At 37.3% G+C, this 23,752-nt stretch overlaps 1 protein-coding gene across 1 annotated transcript in view; it reads right to left on the reverse strand.

Moving 5' to 3' along the window:
* The window catches only part of LOC150080829 (dehydrogenase/reductase SDR family member 12-like), a 135,868-nt gene extending 114,470 nt beyond the window's left edge, over nt 1-21,398 (reverse strand). The window contains exons 1-2 of the mRNA XM_090380836.1: nt 21,343-21,398; nt 4,173-4,306 (exon numbers count right to left, since the gene is read on the reverse strand). Coding sequence (XP_090236962.1) covers nt 4,173-4,306; nt 21,343-21,398 — 190 coding nt within the window. The remainder of the gene's footprint in view (nt 1-4,172; nt 4,307-21,342) is intronic.
* Nucleotides 21,399-23,752: the final 2,354 nt, after the last annotated feature.

Below are 23,752 nucleotides of genomic sequence, written 5' to 3' on the forward strand. Positions count from 1 at the left end.
CTCAGTGTTTTATTTCGTAATCATTTTAGCTATCACAAAGCCATTATAAATTTTGTAATGGATTTGTGATAGCTAAAATGTCCTGGAAAACAAATGATTATATATGTACATACATATATAATAAGTTAAATTTTCATTAGTTTTAATCATAATTATATAATCATTAATCATGAGCAGCGATTTCAACATTAACTTCAGATTGGAAGAAACTAAACCATTAATCACTTTCCTGCAAGAAACATTTGATCTAACTCTAAACACTAATCCCTCAATTTCAACTACAAGATTGGGTACCTCAATCGATGCTGTTTTCCAGAGACATTCAGCTATCATAAATCCATTGTATCTTTCTTCCAGCTGAAATTATTGAAATTTATTATTAGCCATATGGTGCAAGGCTTACGTTGCACCAGCCAAAAAAAAATTTCTGAGTTACCCTTGGGGAGGGGGGGTGAGAGAGAGAGAGAGTAGAAAGGAATCACCAAGAAGAGAAAAATCATAACATCCAGCTCAGGACCCTGGATGTGCCAAGCCCATACTCACCAGATGTGAGCCCTTCCATTTCGTAATAAATATATACAAATCAAAATAGCTAAAAGAAACACGAAGGATGTTTCACATAAAACCATGCACGCTCAGCACATACACACCTTTTCCAAGTTTTTATAATACCATCATATGTACATAATGATTATATAATTTAATCATAAGTTTTCATCGTTTTTATAATTTATATTTTTATAAATGAGATGATTATTCACAAAATTCCATAATTTCAGCTGGAAGACAAGATAAAATGGATTTATTATAGTTGAATGTCTCTGAAAAACAGTGTCAACTGAGGTACCCAATCTTGTAGATGAAATTGAGGAATTAGTGTTTAGAGTTAGATCAAACATTTCTTGCGGGAAAGTAATTAGCAGTTTAGTTTTTTCCAATCTGAAGTTAATGTTGAAATCATCACTCGTGATCATGGGTATTTTAGGCAAATCTTTCTTTAACAGCGCTACACCTTGAATTGAGTACGGCAGCAAAATGAAATGAATAAAATAAATTATAACCTGTATATCACTATTAGGAGACCTTAGTCTTTACCTTCATCTTTATTTTCTTAGGTTTCTTAGGTCTTGTCCCTTTCATTCTTGCTTGATACTCTCGAGAATGCTCTGCACTTGACTTCGGCATCACTGAACACTCAAATTTTATTTTCAAAAATTATTTGTTTTATTGTGTTTTTCTAATGCAGTTCAACAAAATTCAAACGAATGACATTTCAATTTTGTAAATCAGTTCACTAGAACTCGAGATATTATACCCGTCACGACAAATGCACCATGTGCTCTAATCGTACTACTCCTGCATCAAGTGCTCAGCACAGACTAGTGGTGGGAAGTGCCTCTGGCAGAGGCCGCAGATGATGCAATCACTTCTTCCATGATGCATTTTTTGTGATTAACTCGGATTTACTCAGTTGAAGTTTTGTAAGTGTCCCAAGGATGTTTCACATCAATAAATCTTTTGTAAAGCATAAGAACTATCTAGCTTAATCTTATTTTTAGCAGCTGGCAGAATTCAACAGCATTAAGGAATGCAATGGTCACAGTACACACAATAGAACAAGCTATGCAGAGAGGGCCATATATCATTTACTGAGAAGAGATGCAATTTACCAAAGTAAATTACTAAAAACAATTTGAACAATTTATTCAAAAGTAATATTAATAAAGTAATATGAACATGATATTGACTTCAGTATACCCAACGTAATATAAACACTCTATACCCTGATTACTTAGAAGAATTACTTGGGGGGGGGGGATGAGGACCGACTTGAGTGTATCTATGGCTCTTTCTAAACTTTCTAACCTATTATAGATTATTAAATGTGATCTGATAGATGGATAAATGAACTATATAAAAACTTATTGTGTTGTACTGCAAAACCCATTAAAATTAAAGTAAATTAAATTACAATATTACAGTTGCCAAATTGTTATGATTATCACAATAATGATAATAATAATTTTGTCTGAGACTCCCTGGAGTTACTTTTCCTATTAAAAGGTTTAGGATCTTTTTGCTGGGAACTTCTTCAGGATATCTGCATGGAATAGGTTGTATTAAGCATCAGAAGTAACGCCTTGCTTCTTGTTGATTGCAGAGCTTCTGAAGCATTTTATGAAGTAGGCTTCTTTGAAGGTTCTTGTAGAATACAATGAATCTATTTTCGGAACTATGGTGTTGGAGAAATCCCATGTGCCTCTGCTAGGGAAAGGGCATGTGCAACTGTTTCGGACTTTTTGATTCTGCCATGTGGAGTGTCTTTTTTATGTTCTCGTATACTTTTGTCGAGTCTTCTATATGTTTCTACAATGTGGGTTGAGTTGCACGGGCATTGGATAAGGTACACAGGACCTCTAGGGTTAATGGCTGATGTTGGTTCCTGGATAGTTTTTGTTTCAGAGGTTGGGTTTCTGCATAGAATGTGGATATGTTGTAGGTTTTTGCTGCTATTGCAATGATACTGCTAATTCCTGGAATATATGGAATAATGAGCTTGGTCTTAAGTTTGCCTTCTTTCGTCTGTGGAAGCATCTGGAACTATAGTTTAGAGTTTTGTGGATGATGCTGTCATATTAATGCTGGAAGATGATGGTTCTTTAAAGCTATTGTTTTAATGGTTGAGATTTCCTGTCCTAGTAATTCCAGTTGGTTGCAAACTTTTATGGCTCTGTCGATGTAGATTCTAATGATAGCTATTTTGGTGGAGAAATGATTTGAAGACTTGTACTTTAGGATGCATCCTGTGGCCATGGGTTTCTCCTATACTATCATCTGTAAGTTGTCAGAGTTTCTTGAGATGAGGATGTCCAGGAATGGGAGTTGTCCATTTTATTTTGTTTCTACCTTAAATTTGATTTTGTGGTGAAAGCCACTGAAGTTTTGGTGTAAGTTGTTGAGTTGGCTTTTTACCTTGATTCCATTTGAGGAGGAGTTAGTTAGTTATTTGGTTTTTAGGAGCATTAGCAACTAAGGCCATATTGCTCCGGGGATATGCGGTAGTCATTCCCTAACCTTTCCGCATCCTCCGTATTTGGTGGTGACGGGCTCGAACCCCGGTTTAATCAAGAAGCGTGTGCTACGCACTGCTGCTCCTTCCCACCTGGCTACGGAGGCGCCTATGAGGAGGAGAATATCATTTGTACATCAAACTCAGAACTTTGGTTTTACGAGTTGTTGATTTAGAAAATTTTCTTCCAGTTGGAGTCTTCGGATGACCTCTGCTGATGATTATCATTATTGGAATAACCATAACAATTTGGTAACTGTATGACAATTTTATTGGGATACTGTAATTTAATTTTAATGAGCTTGGTAAGACAACACAATCAATTATTATGCAGTTCATATGTCGTGTTGAGACCTCATCTGAATATTTGAGTACGGTGACCTCATCTGAAAAAGACAGCTTCTTGAAAGGATCCAAAGACGGGTAACTCACATGGAGAGAACGGCAAAAGGATGATCATACAAGGAAAGACTGATTATGTGGGCTACAGAGCTTGGCAACCAGGCACCTCAGAAGTGACCTGATTAAGGTTTATAAGGCTCTGAGAGGGGTTAGTAAAATGTATGAAGGTGAGATTGTGAATCCTGGACAAAATATCTGCATATGAACTTCCTCTAGAGATGGTTCCTAGAGAAAATTTTTCATATAATGATATGCAAAACAACAATTTGAAGCTATTTTTTATTTAAAAAATAGTATAATGCTGCAGCACATAATGCAGTCTAAAGCAGTTGCTTGTATGTGCCGAATTCAAAAATATAACCCAACTGATGTTACAGAACCTGTGTTGAGAGTTATCATGGGAGTTATCATGGGCCCTACAAAACTTTCCTAACATAAATTCAGCCCTACGTTACATATTGAAACCTACATGGATTTAATTGAATATTCAAGATTTGCTGAGCAAGTCTGTCTCAAAAATGATTAGATTTAGGCATCACTGTTTTCCAGAGAGCTCACAGGCATAAATGAAGTGTAATTTCGTACTAAGAGGAACTTAGAGGTTGTTCAGATAATGAGGCACATTGTGTACAGTAAACAATTACTTATTCAAAAGCACTCACTGAACTCATCACAAATAACTGTATCTATTTTCAATTACCTTTTTTGGCTAATTGCAGTGAAACTTCTTTACCAATTCCACTATTAGCTCCAGTTACCAAAAACACTTGTCCTGTACAGTCTACTTCTAAATCTGTCTGGTTGTAAAATTTACTAGCATGTTGATATCCTTCTCTATAATGAAAGTAAAAATCAGTGCAAAAACTTTAAGGATATTTTAAATCTATAAAAGAACTATGAAGGGTAAATTTTTCACCTTCAAAAGTCTCCTTATCTATCACTGATGATAAATGCCTAAGAATAATAAAGTTATAAACTTGGCATAAATTTCATAATCCATAGTTTTGAATGTTTGCTTGTTTGATATTGCAAATGTTCCAATTTCTGTTGGAACCTGTGGTATAAGTAAGAATAGCTCTAGTGCACAAGCTAAAATCCCAACAAAAACATATTGACCTCAATTTCATTGTTTGTATGTATGTATGTAGGTTAGAATTTATCAACACATGTTCCATGAAAGAAAGAAAGAAAGAAAGAAAAAATGCTAGAGAACAAAATAAGATTTTTTCAATTATCTTTTGTAAGAGAGAAAATTTGTATAAAACTTTATAATAATCAAATCAAATTTATTCAAATATATATATATATATATATATATTTTTTTTTTTTTTTTCATTCTGATACTTCCTTTTGTTTTTGACTAACTTTTTGGTAGCTCATCCCCCAACCCTTCATATTTCATTGTTATTTTTTTTTTCACAATGTATAATGTATAATTTTGGAAGACGTTGTGCTCCTAGTAACCTAATTGGTTACTTCTAATATTAAATAGTTAAAAAAATTGCAAAATTTGATACTGCTTTCCCCGCCCACTGTCCTCCTAGGTTGATATGCCTAGGATGTTTATCCCCTCACTCGACACTGTTTTTAAATCGCGAACTTGTTTACCGATTTTAAAACAGCGGGATGGGGGGGAAAACGCCGTATCTCAGCTAAGCACCCTCCTCAACACAAAACGATCAGAAAGAAAATGCCTTCACAATAATCACCCAATCACAGAATTCGACCGTACAATCAACCCATTCTACGACAACGCAAACTACACAGAGACAAGTGTTACCCAAATAATGGATTTAGCCTTTAAATATTATTATTAAGATTGTTTAAGTTTATTAAGATAATTATAATACTTAAACGTTTGATTATAATTTGTACAATTTTTTGCAAATTTTAATCTGTGATTTTGATATAATTAAACTGTGATTATTGTCAGTAATGTGTGTTAAGTATTATAATGATAATTAGAAAATGGGATATTTTTACCGAAGATATTTATACCTGTTACCATCACTGCCATAGATACCATCACTGCCATAGATGTTTTCACATAAAATAAAATATCTTTTGTGTATACAGAGTATACACGCTGATTTTTTTAAAATATTTTTACTCTCAAGATATTTATGAACCCAATTTTAGTACCGACCATATTTTACAGCCATCCATCGAAACCGCTGATAGCAAATCCCAATTCAATTTGAGGCCATCGATTGCTTTTGACACACTCAAAAAAATATATTTTCACCTGCTGTTGTATTTTTCAAGCTTTTTAATGCAACTAGCTCTTCAGTTACTGTAAAATTTTGATTTACACCGATATAAATTAGTAATTGAACTATATAACTTGTATCTTCACTCTCACCAATTGCTATTGAAAAATTGTGTGAATTTACAAACTTTTCTACGAGTTGATTTTGAACATCGGCTCCTAAATCTTCAATTCTTCTCGTTACAGTTGATGAAGGTAAACTTACAGACAAAAAATTCTTTACTTTCTCAGGATATACTTCTGCAGTTGCCAAACAAATTCTCCATCCTTCTTCGGCAATGATTTGAGAGGCTCAAAAACTAGTTCTAACTGCAGATAAATTTTGACGCGTAAAAGTTCTAATCTTCTGTTGTTGACGTTGAAAAGTTTGGGTTAGCTCTTGGAGTTTTTTCTGCCACAAAGCTCCTTGAAATTTATCGTAATTTGAAGCATGTTTTGGGGTGTAGTGATGTTTCACATTATATTACTTGAACACCGATAAGGCTCATTGCAAATAAGACATGTTCAAGTATCACTGAGCAGTGCAAAAAAGTAATTAATTGGCCACTACTCATTAAAAATGCAACTCTCATCATCTACTTTTCTTTTTTTCGACATCAACTTCGACATGGTTTTTATGGGGGTCACTGGAATAAAAAAAAAAAAATGCTCGTGAATATTGCAGTAAGCATCTTATAACAGGTGGAATTAATAATATAGTTTATTAGGCTGTTTGCCTAATAAACTACATTATTATAATATAAAACTACATTATTAATTATAATATAGTTTAATAAGGGTGACGTTTCAGGTATCTTACTGATACCCAGCATCAGACCATGCTGTAGGGAGAACAGAAAGGGCTACAAATTTGAATATTTTAGGATATTACAGTTAAAATTACCAATATAACAATTACCAATACTGTATTACAATTTGCAAATTACGATTCTAAAGTATTAAGTTTTGAATTGCTGTTACAATAGAAAACAAGAACTCTAAGGTAATACAAAGAGATTAAATTCATACGTGCCGACAGCCTCCTCTTGCCGATGCTACCAGAAACTTTATGTGCATACAGGCTGCCAGTAGTTAATTTATAGCAGGGGGATTAACTCCATTAACCAAATAAGATAGTGTCAAGTTTTTATTCTGGATGCAGGATTCTTCTGCAGCAGAAGCCAGAGGTGACCTTTGATCCCATACTCTGACCATCAGGGTTCATGTTCAGGCTGGTTCAGGATCTTACAAATACTAATCATCAGACATTGCTGCTGGTGAAAGGTTTTATCATGGATCCGGCTTCTTGTGTAGTGGAAGCCCAGGGCAACCTTTGCTCCCATACTCTGGACATCAGGGCTGGTATGCAGGCTGGAAAGGGATTAGGAAATCCCTATTTACTGTCTCTAACGTCTATTGCTATTTAATGACAGGATCAAGATTAACGGATTATTTTAACAATATTTCAAAGAATGGCTTTGATTGGAAATAACAGAATATAACAGAATCTAACAGACTAAGCTGACACCAACGCAGAAACATCAACACTATTAATCAACTGACAAATGCTAAAATAATCTGTAAAATGTGTTTTTCATAAATTTTATTGTGATCTAATATAAACATTAATTTTTAAAAATCTAATTGAAATATCAACAGGCCGGATAAAATTCTTTCACAGGTCAGATCCGGCCCACGGACCGTAGTTTGGGGACCCCTAATCTACAGGATGCCAATCAGCTCTAATCTACATAGCTCTAGACTGACAAGAATTGATTGCTCGGAAGTATAAAAATTTACTTCTCTAAAGAAACTTCCAGAAAATGATTCCCAGCATTACCTCCAAGTTCTGCCCTAGGTTAAACCAGTACTATAACTAGCCATTCTTGCACCCCAACATTTTTGGGAAAATAACACAACAGAACAATCAAACATCAAACCATTTTATTAAAACAGAATCAGTCAAACAGGGTCAATTCAACCCCATGCGACTAACAGTGTTGTGCATCATCTACTCAATCATACAGCTTAAACTTCCTGTTACCAAAAATGGTTTTCTTTGAATTGTTTGCAGAAAATTCTTTACTTTACTGCCACATGCTTTCCTTCAACTGGTAATTCTCTGGCTTAGTGACATTCGTGCATTGTCTGGAAGCAAACTGTTTAAAGCTCACATTTCATGCAGCAAGTGCTGCTATTAGTGACAAGTTCTACTAAAATCAAAGTATATGTTGACAGGTGGAGTTGCAAGAGGAAAAATCCATAAAGCACTGAGCTTGCTCAAGCCATTCAAGGCCTTATACATCTCAATCAGATCACCTCACAGGTGCCTAGTCTCCAGATGCTGCAAGTTGCAGAACTTAAGCCTTTCTTGGTAACAACAACCCTTTGTTTCACTCACCAATCTTGTTGCCCTTCTTTGTATTCATTCCAGCAGCTCTACATCCTTCCTAAAATGAGGCCTACAGACCTGTATCCAGTACTCAAGGTGTGGCCATTGTCAGTTGCCTTGCAGTACTCAAGGTGTGACCATTGCCTTATACAAGGGGACAATCAACTCCTTATCCCTGCTAGCAAATTCCTGTATATCATTGACAAGACACCATGAGCTACTCTTGCACCCTGCCTGCACTGCTCAAAAAACTTCAATTTTGATTGCACAATTACCCAGGTCCTTTTCATTCTTCACTACCTTGAGTAGTACCACCCAGTTGGTATGTTACTCTGGGGTTACTGCTACCCATATGCAGTACTTTACATTTGTCAATGTTAAACTTCAGTTGCCACCTCAAAGCCCATCTAAACTTTTCCAGATCCTGTTCCAGTAGCATACTATCATTAGTGTCCTTAACAACCCTGTGAACTTTCATATCGTCTGCAAACTTAGACATTAACTGTGATATAACTTCATCAATATCATTGATAAAAATAGAAAGCAACAATGGGCCCAACACCGAACCCTAAGGGACTCCATTAATAACATTAGTCCACGAAGAGCAGTTTCCATTGATTACCACTCTGTCTTCTCCCACTCAACCATCCTTTTATCCATTGTTGCAATTTGCCTTTATGCCATACTGCTCCAATTTGTACAGTAGTCTTCCATGTGCAACAGTATCAAAAGCTTTCCTTTTCTAGTCTAAGCCCTGCAGCCCAGGTCGTATAAGACATTCCTCAGAGGCAACCCATGGCACTTCTGATCAATCTAGTTGCTCTTCACCACCCTCCTCACATCTGGTGGAAAAGACCTGAGTTCAAGCCCTGTCGATAATGGGAGAAATTTTTATGGACCTTTTTCACAATGTGGCTGAGTTAGTCAGTCTCAGGTGAGGGTAGCATAGTTTTCCCTCCTGGAAACTCGGGTTTTTTGTTCAGCAAACAGAAAATTGACATCAGAACACACGCAAACATGCAATTTACAGACAATATACACTGAGCAATACGACTAAAGTCGTATTTCTCGGTGTATATCTATTGAAATTTTATCTATAACGTCCATATTCTTTTATAATCTGTATACGTTTGCCCTCATATCTTCATTTTTTTTGTCATGAAAATTCTAATTACTGGATATATACTGTATTATTTTCTTCTTTATGACTTTGGTCACTGATGCTCCTAATCCTATTACAATAACTACAACAGTTGCTCCTCTTTGGATCCTCTCTTAGAAGTACTTTTTTTTTAGGTGAGGCCTCCAGACCTGAATATGATATTCCAGGTGAGGTCTCACCATAATTTTATAAAGAGGAATAAAAACATCTCCTTGTTAGCAAGATCATACTGACCACTGATAATACACTCTCAGCCTTCCTAACTACTTGCTTACACTGCAAGACAAACTTCATATCTACTTGTAACCTGCTAAACCACTCTTATCCTCAACCAGCTTTAATTCAAAGTCCCCTAATCTCTATATCATCACTGGATTTCTTTTTCCCAAATGTAAAACCCTTCATTTAACAAGATTAAATTTCTGTTTGTTATTTGGTTTTCAGAAGCATTAGCAACTAAGGCCATATTGCTCCAGGGATATGCAGTGGTCATTCCTTGACCTTTCCGCATCCTCCGTATTTGGTGGTCACGGGCTCGAACCCTGGTCTAATCAAGAAGCGTGTGCTATGCACTGCTGCTCCTGCCCACCTGACTACGGAGGCACCTTAAATTTCAGTTGCCACCTGTCAAACTATGTATAGCCAAATTGAGTGATTCTGAATCAGCATAACCTGGTTCCAATTGTTAACCACACTAACTACCTCTAATTTATCAGAACATAAACCATAAAAAAGTTGATACCAAGCTCATGTAACTAGAGTGCACTTATCTTAAGTCTGAATTAAATGAAAATCGTAAATACAAAATGGAGAATTTGTGCATTTATGCAACATGAACTTCCACTAGCCATAAATAAATTAACACTTTCACAGATACTGGGAAATGTCCATAAAGTACCAATTAACTGATAATTAAGAATATCCATATAAAGAGAGCCACTGCCAGAGGTGAAAATGTAAGGCAGCAGCTTCAGGTGGTAATTTCAAAAAAAGTAGCATGGTAAAGTTTGACCTGTTGTGAGAATACTTTAATATAAGGAAAATAAACTACCCACCTGGAGTAAACAGACACCAATCAATGATTTCAAACACAGCCAATGCATAACATACATGTACAAAGTGTACAGAGATGTCATCATGAATATGCCTTAGGAGTAGCAAGGATGAGATTCGAGTGGCTCCATGATAGCCCAATTGGGCCCAAAACCTTTAGCCTGCTGGGACCTAAAACTGCTTAATGAGAGATTATTAAGGGAGAGGAAGTGATGCAATGCACTCATACCGAGTGCATTTCATTGCTAAAATAGCATCAATTCATATATAGCACTATAAGTTCTAACACCTCATGTTTAAGGTTTTCTTAAAAAATAAAATAAAATAATTTATATATACACTGCAAAACCTCTCTTAATGGACACTTCTTTGAAAGAGACATCTCTTGTTGTGGACACTCAGGTTTGGGTCCCAGCCAGAAGTATTAGAAATGACATGTTAAACAACCTCTCTAAAAGAGAGGCTCTCTAATGCAGATGTGGACACTTTAATGGGTGTCCTTCTGCTATTTTCAACCTCCTTATATGGTACACTTTCAAGGGTAACTGACACATTTTTGTTGGTCAATAAGCATTTGCAATAAAGACAAGTAGAGATCAAGGTCATTAGCAATAATGACAAATTAGACTTGTGATGGCCATGAATTACTCACAAAGCAGATGGCACAATGTCTTTAATGCACTCACAAATGCTAGTAAAGAATGTTTACAAACTTACATCTCATGCAGTTCCACTGTTGTGCATCACTTGGCAAGACTATATGCTGTTTCCAGAATGATAATTAATGAGAACAGACACTATTGTTGCAAGTCAGTATACAGGATTCAATTTGTGGCACGTACATAAAAAAAAAAATAATAAAAAACTGTGGGAATAGAGCTATAATACATTTCTTAAAAATAAAAAACTTTTACCAACAGACTGCATAGATAATTTTGACCAAGTAGCCCATGGGGATTTACCACATCTACAAGTAAATATAGAATAACACAAACTCCCTATATAAAACTAAAACATTATTGTGTGAATAGGATACATGATACAAATCTGAAACCACTTTCCAGTGATACAGGAGAACATTAAAATTTTATTTGCAAACCTGAAAATGTGCAATAAATGACAGCATAATTGCAAAACTGTAACCATGGTTCAGTGCATGCTTTAGTTCAATGAGATACAGTCTGCCACCGCTATTATGTGCAAATTTCAAACACGGTTTTAAAAGAAGCCGCTGGTGGCAATGGTATGCAAAATTCATAAAGTATGCTTGCTTGTGCAAATATCTTAGAAGATGTAGCCAAACAAAAGCCAGTGAGGACACAGCGGATGCAAATCAAGAAAGTTTATGCAAAGCCCTGGGAAATCCATACAATGTACCAGTTGTGAGCTTAATATGCAAAAGACAACAGTGTAAACATGTTACATTGCAATCCAAGAATGAAACCATTGTATAGAAGCTGTTGATGGATGGCAAAGCCTAGAGGATAGAATTTTGTCAGTAATTTTCTCCATAATTACAGTTTTGTGAATATGCTGCCATCTACTATAGCAAGTGCACTTTCTGATCAGGGAATAAAAACTTGAAGAATCCTCTATCGCTTAGAAGTGGTTTCAGATTTGTATCATGTATCCCATTCACACTAACATTTTAGTTTTGTAAAGGAGGTATTTGTGGACACCCTGTACATTCGACATTCCTGTATGTTCAATAAAAACAATATGTGAATGTTTGAAATTACTTTCATAACTGCTTTAGCAATAGCAATGTCCAGGGGGACAATGACAGTTTTCCTGTGCCATTACATACCTCTTTCACTTGGCAGTGAGAAATAATGGTAGTTTAAATAACTACATGTGAAAGTTTGTTCACGTATGTCGATTTTCCCTTTGAATATATGTCAAAATTTTCCTAGGCATTACATTGTGTGCTAATTTTTTAAGAAATTAAACGTTTTGTGTTTGCAGCAAGGCTGTATACAGAAATTTAAAAAAAGGATGAATTCTGACCCATTAAGATGAGGGAGAGGGTTTGAGAAGAATGATGAAAATCAAATGGAGACAAAATACCCAATAAAACAGTCCTTCAAATCAGTGGCACCAAAAGAGAACTAGTAAACAAAATCTGGAAATCCAAAATAGGCTACTGTGGCCATATCATAAGAGGTATTTCAAAGTCAGTTTAGGTATTTGAAATACCTAAACTGACCTTAGAAGGAAAAATTCCCAGCAAAAGATCCGGAGGAAGGAAAAGAATATACTGGATGGATGATGTAAAAGACTGGATGAGACTTTCCACAGAAGAAATCATTCACAGGAGTAGAGAGAAAGCGATTACTGGTGCTTGATGGCCACCAACCTCCAAGATAGAAATGGCACATGAAGGTGTGAGGTGTAGCCTATTACTAAAAATAAAAATTCTATGAGTAAAAATGATGAATATAGACTAAAACTAGTAAGTATAATTTTCGATACACAAAATACTGCCAATTTGAAATGGTCTAAACAAAGCTCTTTATATTCATTTTTACTAAATGTTAATTAATTGAAAATCCCACACACACAATTAATAAAAAAAAAAAGAAAACTGAATAAGCAACTAATTGCAGTGAATTTCATTTTTCTGAATTACTGAAACTGGCTACACTGACCTCGGCAAAGTAAACACCTCCCTTCTTCACTTTGCGAACACCTCCCTATAGTAGACATTTTCTTCTAACCTAATGGTGGTGGTGTCTGCTTTAGAGAGGTTTCGTTATGAATAAATTATTATTAGTAGTAGTACTGGCAAATTCTGCAAGGAAGCAAAGCTTATACAGCATCAGCTAAAAAAAACAAAAACACTACTAACCTCATCTGTCCATCCCATCTAATAATACAGTGAAACTTCCCTTTAACGGACAGCCATGGGGAACGAAAATTTGTCCGTTAGAGAGAAGTTTAAAAAAAGGATGAATTCTGACCCATTAAGATGAGGGAGAGGGTTTGAAATTTAAAAAATTTAAATTTCAAACCCTCTTAGAGAGAAGTTAGAGAGAAGTGTCTGCTAACAAGAAGTCTGAGGGAGAAAAAACAAAAAAGAAAGAAAGAAAAATCGTTAAACGTTTAATGTAAAATTAAATTAAATGATATACAGATTTTGCACAATATTTTTGTAAATAATATACATACAATTGTGCTATGCATATTATGACTTTATCTTAAGTAAAATACATACAGTAATCACTTATTTTCTTCTGCACCTTCTTCCGGCTGATAATTTTGTTTTCAACATTTGTTTGGAGTGAAGAAACCATCGAAAGTCCTTCAGTATCTTCTTCAGCGGCGAAAAACATTTTTAAACGATTGATTTGTATGAGCGCTTCTTCTATTTTCATCGGTGGTTCGTCGTTAATATGTTCTTCGACAGAATGACCTCCTTCCATTTCTTCATCCTCGTGAGGAAATTCTTGAAAAATATCGATGATAATGTCATTGATATCTAGAGCACCATCTTCTGTAGTGCGGTTCGAGTCCATCTTTGTAGCCAGGGTCACTTGTAGCTGAAGTATCGTACATTATCAATAGATGTTGAAGTTCTTGTTCTTCTTGGTGCTCCACATTGCTGTTCACAACTTCAATTTTTGCGTTTGAGAAGCCAGACTTTACAAAACAGTTCACGACAGTTCGTTTTCTAATTGCATTTACTGAAGAGGAAATCCAGTGAATCGTATCTAGGATGCTGATTTTCTTTGCAAGGTCACTCGCACATGTTACATCGTTCATGTTTGCAATGAGATGTCTTAAAACACGTTTTCTGTAGTGAAGTTTAAAATTTTTTATTATCCCTTGATCCAAGGGCTGACACTCTGCAGATGTCTTTGGTGGCAGAAAAACGATTTGAATGTTGGACAATTCAATGTGCTGGTCAGATGCAGCATTATCCATGAAAAGAATAATTTTTCTGTTTTGACGAATCATGTTTTGATTAAAGTGACTTATCCATTCGCTCATGTTTTCTCGTGTCATCCACGATTTTTATTAGACTTCCAGTCAACATTCAAAAGATTCAACTTTATGCCCTTGAAACAACGAGGATTTTGTGGTTTTCCTATAACAAGAGGTTGTTCAAAGTCTCCCAGCATATTTGAACACAATAGTACAGTCAAGCGTTCCTTAGAAATTTTTCCGCCCTGGCACTTTTCGTTTTTTAGACTCATTGTTTTTTCAGGAAGAGCTTTAAAAAACAACCCTGTTTCATCACAGTTGTAAATATCCTTAGCTTCAAAATCATGACATAAATCTTCCAATTTGACAGTCCACTCTGTTACAACCCCAGTATCAACAAATCCACCTTCACCACTTACGGTTTTCCAAGAAATTTTATACCAAGTTTTGAACTTGTCTAGCCATCCCACAGAAGCTTTGAACTCATTTACTCCCATAGATTTCGCAACCTCCAAAGCCTTTTCCCTAATAATAGGCCCATTAATGGGAATATTTTTAGCACGTGCGCGACAAAACCACTCATACATAACATTGTCAATTTGAAGTCCAACAGTTTTTGGGAATGATTTTTGAACCCGATCATTTCCGTGTTGCCAAAATTGTTTGAGCAGTTCATTTTTATTTCTTTAGGATGTCGCTTACCTGCATCTTCCCGATTTTGAATTTTGCAGCGAGATTGCGAACACTATTTTTTTGCCGATCATACGCATTAATGAGTTCGACTTTATCTTTTAAAGTTAAATGTTTACGAGAAGACACTGTGCGCTTCACACGACACTGAACAAAACTGAAAACTTAAACTCAAACGACGAAAGGCCGACAAAATCCCCCCTCCGCACACACCAAATTCATCAGAAGTTTTACACGTGCCTTAAAATTCTTGAAAACGGGTTTAGAACCGCGACATAAACCTTGATAAAATTCAGAGAAACGGAAATAGAAAATAAACACACGATTGAGGCAATACATGGAAGAAAAGTTCCTAGAAAAAGGGCCGTAAGCTCGCCTGCTGTCCGTTATGGGGAGATCAAATTAAGTGCTAATCTAAACGAAACAGTGCAGATTGCCTGTCTGCGTCCGTTACAGAGAATATCCGCTAGACAGAAGCTGAAAACACGTTAAAACCAATAGAGGTGAGTTGGGGAATTTGAAAATGTCCGTTGTAGAGAGGTATCCGTTAGGAGTAGTTTAACTGTACATCTAATTCTTCCCTAATTTATTCAAACTATCCTACCTCCTGGTACCAAAGAGAAAAACTTGAAATAAGCTCAGAGAAATTCTTGAGTTACAGGATACAAGGAAAAAAAAAAAAAAAAAGACACTGGCTTGCACCCTGTTGGAATGTAAATCAATTTCAGTATACTCAAGCCTGAGATCAAGACCCAAAATTTTGTAGGAGAGGGAGATTTTTTTTTCTTTAGCATTTTTATTGTTATTTATTTTTATTTTAATTGTATGGGCTCTTTTTCACTATGTGGTCAAGTCGTTTAGTCTCAAATAAAGGATGGATTTGGAGGAAAATCATCCAAACAGTCTGCACATGATTTTCAAAAATCTATAGCAAAACCAGCTGTTAAAAATGTAACAAAATATTGCTATCTTTTTGTCAATAGTGCATAGGTCTGTGTTGCAATATAAGACTGCATTTCATGGTCATGCCTCAGTTAGAGGTGGTAGATGACTTTCATCAACCGGTGAAATACCACCACTTTGCTTATTGGAGGCTTGAAGTGGTGAAACCCATGTTTAGTCTCTAGAGCAAAGTTTCCGGCATCCCCCTTTCCCCATACTTCTCCTTCAACCCATGCACGGTACTAAGTACTATAGGTTTTGATACCTTTCGTGTTTGGGGTTTTCATAAAAAAAAAAAAAAAAAAGGAGGCATATAAACCACTTGAGCTAGGCACATAACATGTATTTGGTATACACCAAGCACACTATATGTACGAGGGGCATTCAATAAATTACCTACCTATGAAAGAAATGAGATAGATGCAAAAATGTGCTTTTATTTTTAAATGCAAGTGCCCTACAATACATTTGTTCCATTTTGTAGACAATGAAGAAATACTAAACAAATAAAATTTTTTTCCCTGTCCATCAAAGAATGTAGAAACAGCACACTTCAATTTATTATCATTAACAAAGTAATGTCCATGTACGCTTTTCTTGAGGTGTCAAAACAGGAAACAGTCACTGGGGCCAGATCCAGACAAGGTGGATGGGTAAGTTCTGTAAACTCAGTCTCTTAAAACAGCAGTAACAGCATATGACCTGTGCATTGTCCTGAAGAAGCAGCACACCTCTGCAAAGTTTTCCACGGCATTTTTCCTTTGACATCTCTTAGGCTGTACAGTAGGGATGCACATGTTCCAAGCAGTGAATGCACAAAAATCCTTCGGCATCCCAAAAAATGGTGGCCATAATCTTGCCAGCTGAAGATTGTGTCCAAAAGTTTTTGGGTTTGGTGAGAACCATTGTGCTTCCACAAGCACTGATTCTTGCTTGGTCAGAGGATGCCAGTAATGAGCCCATGTTTCATCACCTGTAACAATTCTGGAGATGAAAGTATCAGGATCCCTTCCAAAAAGCTCTAAATTCTCCTCACAACACCATACTCTGAATTACTTCTGTACAGGAATCAGAAATCTGAGGACCCATCTTGCACTGACTTTAGTCATCCCCAAATGTTCATGTAGCATGGTTATAACAGGTATTTCAAGGTTTAGGCTTAAATGGATATCAGATGAACTAATGGAACATATGGCAGAGAAGAAAAATGCATGGGATACATATAAATTAATGGGCGACATGGAAGCCTGTGATAGATACAAAGGGTACTAGGAAAGTTTTGCAATATGATGCAACAATGAATCACAGGAAGCTGCTTGTTGCTGCATGTTGAGACATGTTCATACGTGCATAGTAGCCGCCGCGCCAAGTCGATGGGCTCAGTTATTCATTAGTAGTGAGAGTGTAAAGTGCTTGCGATGGCATCGTGGTCACGAAATGAGATAAGGACAGTTTTGCGGTATAATTTTGTGCGTGGTTTAACCATAGACCAGTGCTTAGAAGAAATGACTCTTGCACTAGATGATGATTGTCCACATCGTACAACGATATTCAGGTGGTATAGAGAATTCCAAAGGGGAAATTTCACTCTGGAGGATTCTGAGAGGCCGGGAAGGCCACGAACATCAGTTCCGGAGGAAAACGTTACTGCTGTGAGGAAAATGCTTGACGAAAACAGGCGAGTGACCTACCAACAGATAGAGGATACTTTGGGCCTAAATGCACCAGCAATTCGTTCGATTCTGCAAGATCATTTGCACGTGAAGAAACTTTGTTCTCTCTGGGTGCCGCATCAACTGACTGAAGAGCAGATGACACGACGTGTGACTTGGTGCCGGGAGATGTTAAAAAAGTTTGATAAGGGACAATCTCGGTATGTGAACAACATCGTGACAGGTGACGAGACTTGGCTGTACTATTACGATCTGCCGACCAAGGCTCAAAACAAAGTTTGGGTCTTTGATGATGACGACACATCCGTAATTGTCAGAAAATCCCGATCTGTAAAGAAGAAAATGATAGCTGTATTTTTCAAATCGAGTGGAATTGTGGAACGTGTCATTTTGGACACGCAGAAGACAGTCACAGCTAAGTGGTATACTGAACAATGCCTGCCTAAAGTCATTGGATCTATGAAGAACCTGCGGCCAAAGTCAAGAATGGACACCTGGTACCTCCATCACGATAATGCTCCAGCTCACCGTGCCAAAGCCTGCACCGAATATTTGACCACGACAGGACTGAAACTTCGAGCACCCTCCCTACAGTCCAGACCTTGCTCCCTGCGACTTTGCACTGTTCCCGCATGTGAAAATGAAGCTAAAAGGGAGGCAGTTTTCCAGTGATGAGGACCTTCTATGGGCTTGGGACAACGAGTGTGCTTTACTCCCTAGTGAAACTTGGCAGAACTGGTTTAAAGATTGGTTTCGGAGGATGGAGAGGTGTATTGAATGTAGAGGAAATTACTTTGAAAAAATTAAATAAACAAAGCTGTATTGCAAAACTTTCCTAGTACCCTTTGTATAAGCTGGTCTGTAACCAAGTCACAAAGGAGATTAGGCAGACAAAGGAAGATTATGAGAAATCTTTGGCAAAGGATGCAAAGAAAAACAACAAAGTTCTTTACCTATGTAAACTCTAGAAGGAAAGGGATGAATACGATTGGTCCACTGGATATTGATAGTTCAACTGTTGATAATCCTGCTCAGGTGGCTAACAAACCAAATGAGTATTTTGCATCTACATTCACCCAGGTGGAGTTATTCAGGGAGGGGAATGCCAGAGGTCAGAAACTCTGGCAGTGAGCTAGATGATTTTGTAATAACTAAGAGGAAAGTGGAGGAGAAATTGTTGAAGATAAGCATAAAAAAGGCACCCGGGGTGGATGGGATCTATCCAGTTATATTAAAGGAGGCAGCAAAGGAGGTAAGCAAACCCTTAGCCATAATTATGAGAGCTTCTTTGGACTCAGGGGAGGTACACATGGATATGTGCAAATGTGTGACCCCAATTCACAAAGGAAGATCAAAGGGCGACACAAGTAATTATAGACCTGTTAGTTTAACTTCTGATCCAGGAAAATTAATGGAGGCACTGGTTAAAGAAGCACTGCAGGATCATCTAGACAAGACTTCAGTTATAGCTTGGACACGATATGGTTTTGTTAAGGGAAAGTCTTGCCTGACCAATCTGATTGGATACTATGATGCAGTCACAAAAGAACTTGGAGGCAGGGAATAACTTTGATATTATATATTTGGATCTTAGAAAGGCTTTTGATACTGTTGCACATGGAAGACTGCTGAACAAATTGGAGCAGTGTGGTATTGGTGCATTGAATAAAGGTATGGTTGAGCGGGAGAAGACAGAGTGGTAATCAATAGACACTGCTCGTCGTGGAGTCCCTCAGGGTTCAGTGTTGGATCCATTGTTGTTTTCTGTATTTATAAATGATATTGATGGTGGTATATTAAGCATAATGTCCAAGTTTGCAGACGATACAAAGGTTGGCAGGCTTGTTAAGGACACTAATGACAGTACACTGCTGCAACAGGATCTAGAAAAGTTGAGCAGATGGGCTGAGAGGTGGCAAATGAAGTTTAACATTGACAAATGTAAAGTACTACATATGGGAAGCAGTAACCCCCAGAGGGATGTTTCAACTGTGAGGTACTACACTGACAGTGGTAGAGAATGAAAAGGACCTCGGGGTAATTGTGCAGGCAGATACGAAGTTTTCTGAGCAGTGCAGATGGTCTGCAAGAGTAGCTCATAGTATGTTGTCAATGATATACAGGAATTTTTCTAGCAGGGATAAGGAGGTGATTATCCCCTTGTATAAGGCAATGGTCATGCCACACCTTGAGTACTGTATACAGGTCTGGAGGCCTCATTTTAAGAAGGATGTAGAGCTGTTGGAACGAGTACAGAGAAAGGCAACAAGATTAGTGAATGGAACAAAGGGTTGCTCTTACAAAGAAAGGCTGAAGTTTTGCAAATTACAGTGTTTGGAGACTAGGCGCCTGCGAGGTGATCGGATTGAGTTGTATAAAGCCTTGAATGGTTTGAGCATGCTCAATGCTGATGGGATTCTTCCTCTTGCTCAGAATAATCACCTGAAAGGGCATAAATTCAAATTGAGGAAAGACAGATGTAGGATAGATGTGCAGAAGTTTGACTTTAGCCATCGGGTAGTTGGTTGGTGGAACAGACTTCCATCCTTTGTTGTGGAAGTTGACAGCCTAAATAAATTTGATGCTGAGCTGGACAGGTATTTGGAACGAACAGAGGGGTAAAATGGGAGTGGTTTTTTTTTTTTTTTGGCTGATGCTGCATAAGCTTGCTTTCTTGCATCATATGCCTCTGCTAATACTAATAACTGTTCCTTCAAATACGTGACATTCCCTAGAGATTTTGGACACCTTTAAACGTTATTCAGCACAAGGGTTTCCACAGCTCTGCACATTTCTGGAATGGTCACTGCCAAAGGCCCTCCTGGATGTGGATCACCTTTGATGGACTCTCTACCCCACTTGAATTAATTGTTCTGACCAAAATTTCGCCTATTACTCTGAAGGTACGTTGTTGCCATACACAGCCACCATCCTTTCATGAATAGCCTTTGGCCCATTTACTTCTTTGGTTAGAAACTTCATGACTGAACGAGGCTCCAATTTCAGCAAATCCATAATTTGATACATGTGTCTCAGTCTTTCTGTTACAGCGGCATGACTTCAAAACATAGCGGGATCAAAATTAGTATGATTCAAGTTGAGATATACACATGATAAATCATGAATCATTGAAATATAACTATGCGAAGTACCTTAGGTAGATAATTTATTAAACACCCATCATATAATACCAACGTGAACGCGTTGTTTCATTTTGATAACCTTTAGTCATATTTTTCGATAAATATTTGTTGGTAGCTTGCCTTTCTGGAGAAAAATTATTTTTTCGACTTCTTCCTAATTTCCAATGCTGAACTTCTCCTGATCCGGTAACGAAGTTAGTAATCATCTTTGGGTAATCGTTGGCCATTCTCTTGTCAAAATTGACATCTTCAGATGTTATATGTTCCTCCGTTTTCAACGATATGGAATTTTCTGAAATAGGAAGGACACCAGGCAAGACAATATTTTTCTGGTGCACTGGCATTTCCTTTTCGATTCGTTCTTGGCCCGTGTTAAAATTGTATGTAAGAGATTCATTGCTGCGATTTGATGAAGTGGTAGAGAATTCACGATTGGGAAGAGAACGTCCTTGTCCAATGGACTTGAAAATATTGTTCTTATAGGTGTTTACCATGAGACAGCTGTCGATCGGACTGGTCATCACGAATCTTTTTTAAACGTTGTTTAAAAAAACTTTTGTTATAAAGAATTGATACTTCTTTTTTATTCTTTCTAAAATAAAAAACAATAAATGACATTTGAAGTAAAGTTTTTTATACCTACTTTGTATATTCTTGCATTCCTTTAACAAACAACACCGCATTTCTATAAAATGACATGTTCTGTTTGTTTCTTTTTAAGTTATGAAATTGTTATTCTACCAAAAGAAATGTGAGCAATAATATACTGAAATTAAACAATATTATTGTGTAAAAGCATGAAGAGCGAATAACTATAACGCACGAGTAAGGCAAAACACTCCCACCGTAACGCACGTTTCAACATCCGAAATATAAACATACAGTACGCCACCTGTTAACACAGAACCCTCCCACCCAAACTCACGTTTCAACGTCCAATCGTAAACATAAATGCCTCAAATACCCAGTACTGTACTGTATTTATAAAGACGCCATCTTCTTTAAAAAAAAAAGTTGTATTTCTAAGAAAATTATTTAAAGCTCCATTCAAGTCGGGAAACGAAATGGAATTTTTACAAAAGTAACACTTCTTAAAACAGACTATTTTATTTTTAATAATCAAGTACGTATGTACCTGACATTACCGACGCATAAGCGAAACGGAGCGGCGTTGAAGTGCTCCGATCGATTCCAAACGCTCAGTGGACTTTATAATATATGATTAATACTTGTACAATCACGTATTAGACTAAGACATAATTCTACAAATCGGTACGTAGCAAGTCAGCAAACTATTAGTGGGGTCCACAGGGTTCGGTGTTAGGTCCACTGTTGTTTTGTATATTTATCAATGATATTAATGAGGGTATATCAGGCTTAATGTCGAAGTTTGCAGATGATACAAAGGTTGGCAGGGTTGTTAATGACAGTAATGGCAGTGTGCTACTGCAACAGGATCTAGATATTTGGGCAGATAGGCTAAGAAGTGGCAACTAAAGTTTAACCTTGACAAATGCAAAGTACTGTATATGGGTAGAAGTAACCCCAGAGAAACGTACCAATTGTGTGGCACTACACGTAAGGTGGTAGAAAATGAAAAAGACCTGAGAGTAATTGTGCAGGCAGATATGAAGCTTTCTGAGCAATGCAGACAGGCTGCCAGGGCAGGTCATGGGGTTTTGTCAATGATATATAGGAATTTTGCTTGCAGGGAAAAGGAGGTGATTATCCCTCTGTACAAGGCAATGGTCAGGCCACGCCTTGAGTACTGCGTACAGGTCAGGAGGCCTTATTTTAGGAAGGATGTAGATTTACTTGAGCGTGTACAGAGAAGGGCAACAAGATTGGTGAGGGGAATGAAGGGATCCTCTTATCAAGAGAGGCTTAAATTCTGCAAATTGCAGTGGCTGGAGACTAGACACCTGCGCTGGAGACTAGACATCTGATTGAGGTGTATAAGGCCTTGAATGGGTTGAGCACGCTAAATTCTAATGGGATCCTTCCATTTGTTCAGATTACGAACCTAAGGGGGCATAAATTCAAATGCCGACCGGGCTAGCCGGGTAGGTAAAGTGCCTGCCTGGCAACCTAAAGGTCGCGGGTTCGATTCCCGCCTCGGGCTGGATATCACGATGGTGCCGAACCAACCGGTTGGTTGGATATCCCGGCCACGATACACGAAGGAAGCAAGAAAAAACTGGTTCCTTCGTGTATTGATCACATCATACGAAATAAATAAATAAATTCAAATTAAGAAAGGACAGATGTAGAATAGATGTGCGGAAATTTGCCTTTAGCCAGCGGGTGGTTAATTGCTGAAACAAACTTCCATCTGTCGTTGTGGAAGTTGATAGGTTGAATAAATTTAAGAAGGAACTGGACAGGAATTTGGAGGGAATGGTGTGATTTTTTTTTTTTTTTTTTTTTGGCTGATGCTGCATAAGCTCATACACTTGCTTTCTTGCATCACCTGCCACTACTACTACTACTACTACTACTACTACTACTACTACTACTATGAGAATCAAGCTAACATTAGATTTCCCAAAGAGTTGCCTCGGTGTTAAATGCCACACTTTAAATACGACCGATTACCTGAGGTGTGTTGGAAAATAAATTTTCCCTGATAATCAAAACTGCCGCAAAGCTTGCTGTATAAAGCATAAAAAACCGAACAGCTTCCTACGCTAGAGCAGAGGTTATTTGCATCTGCTGGTGCAAGTCAAAGTGATAAAACGTAGTAAAGACATCGTGGAGTTTCAAAAGGCATGAATGCTTCCATATCGGAAATAGCATATCTTGTCCGTTTTCTCTTACGGCCCACTGTGGTTAAGGTGTACAAAAAATGGTGTCGAACGGGTCAAACCATTTCCCACCCTCAGAAATGTAAAGTATTACGCAAGACGGTTGTTCCTGGTGAGCAAAGGATGCAACCATTGTACGGGATCAAACGGCAGGTCACTGCAACAGTTGACATCGCAATACAATATGGGGAATGCAAGAACAATATCATAAATGCCGCTGTGCCATACACACTCAGAGATATCATTATT

The sequence above is a fragment of the Mastigoproctus giganteus genome, chromosome 9, assembly GCF_048544385.1.
Source record: "Mastigoproctus giganteus isolate SK-2022 chromosome 9, ASM4854438v1, whole genome shotgun sequence".
Taxonomy (NCBI): Eukaryota; Metazoa; Arthropoda; class Arachnida; order Uropygi; family Thelyphonidae; genus Mastigoproctus; species Mastigoproctus giganteus.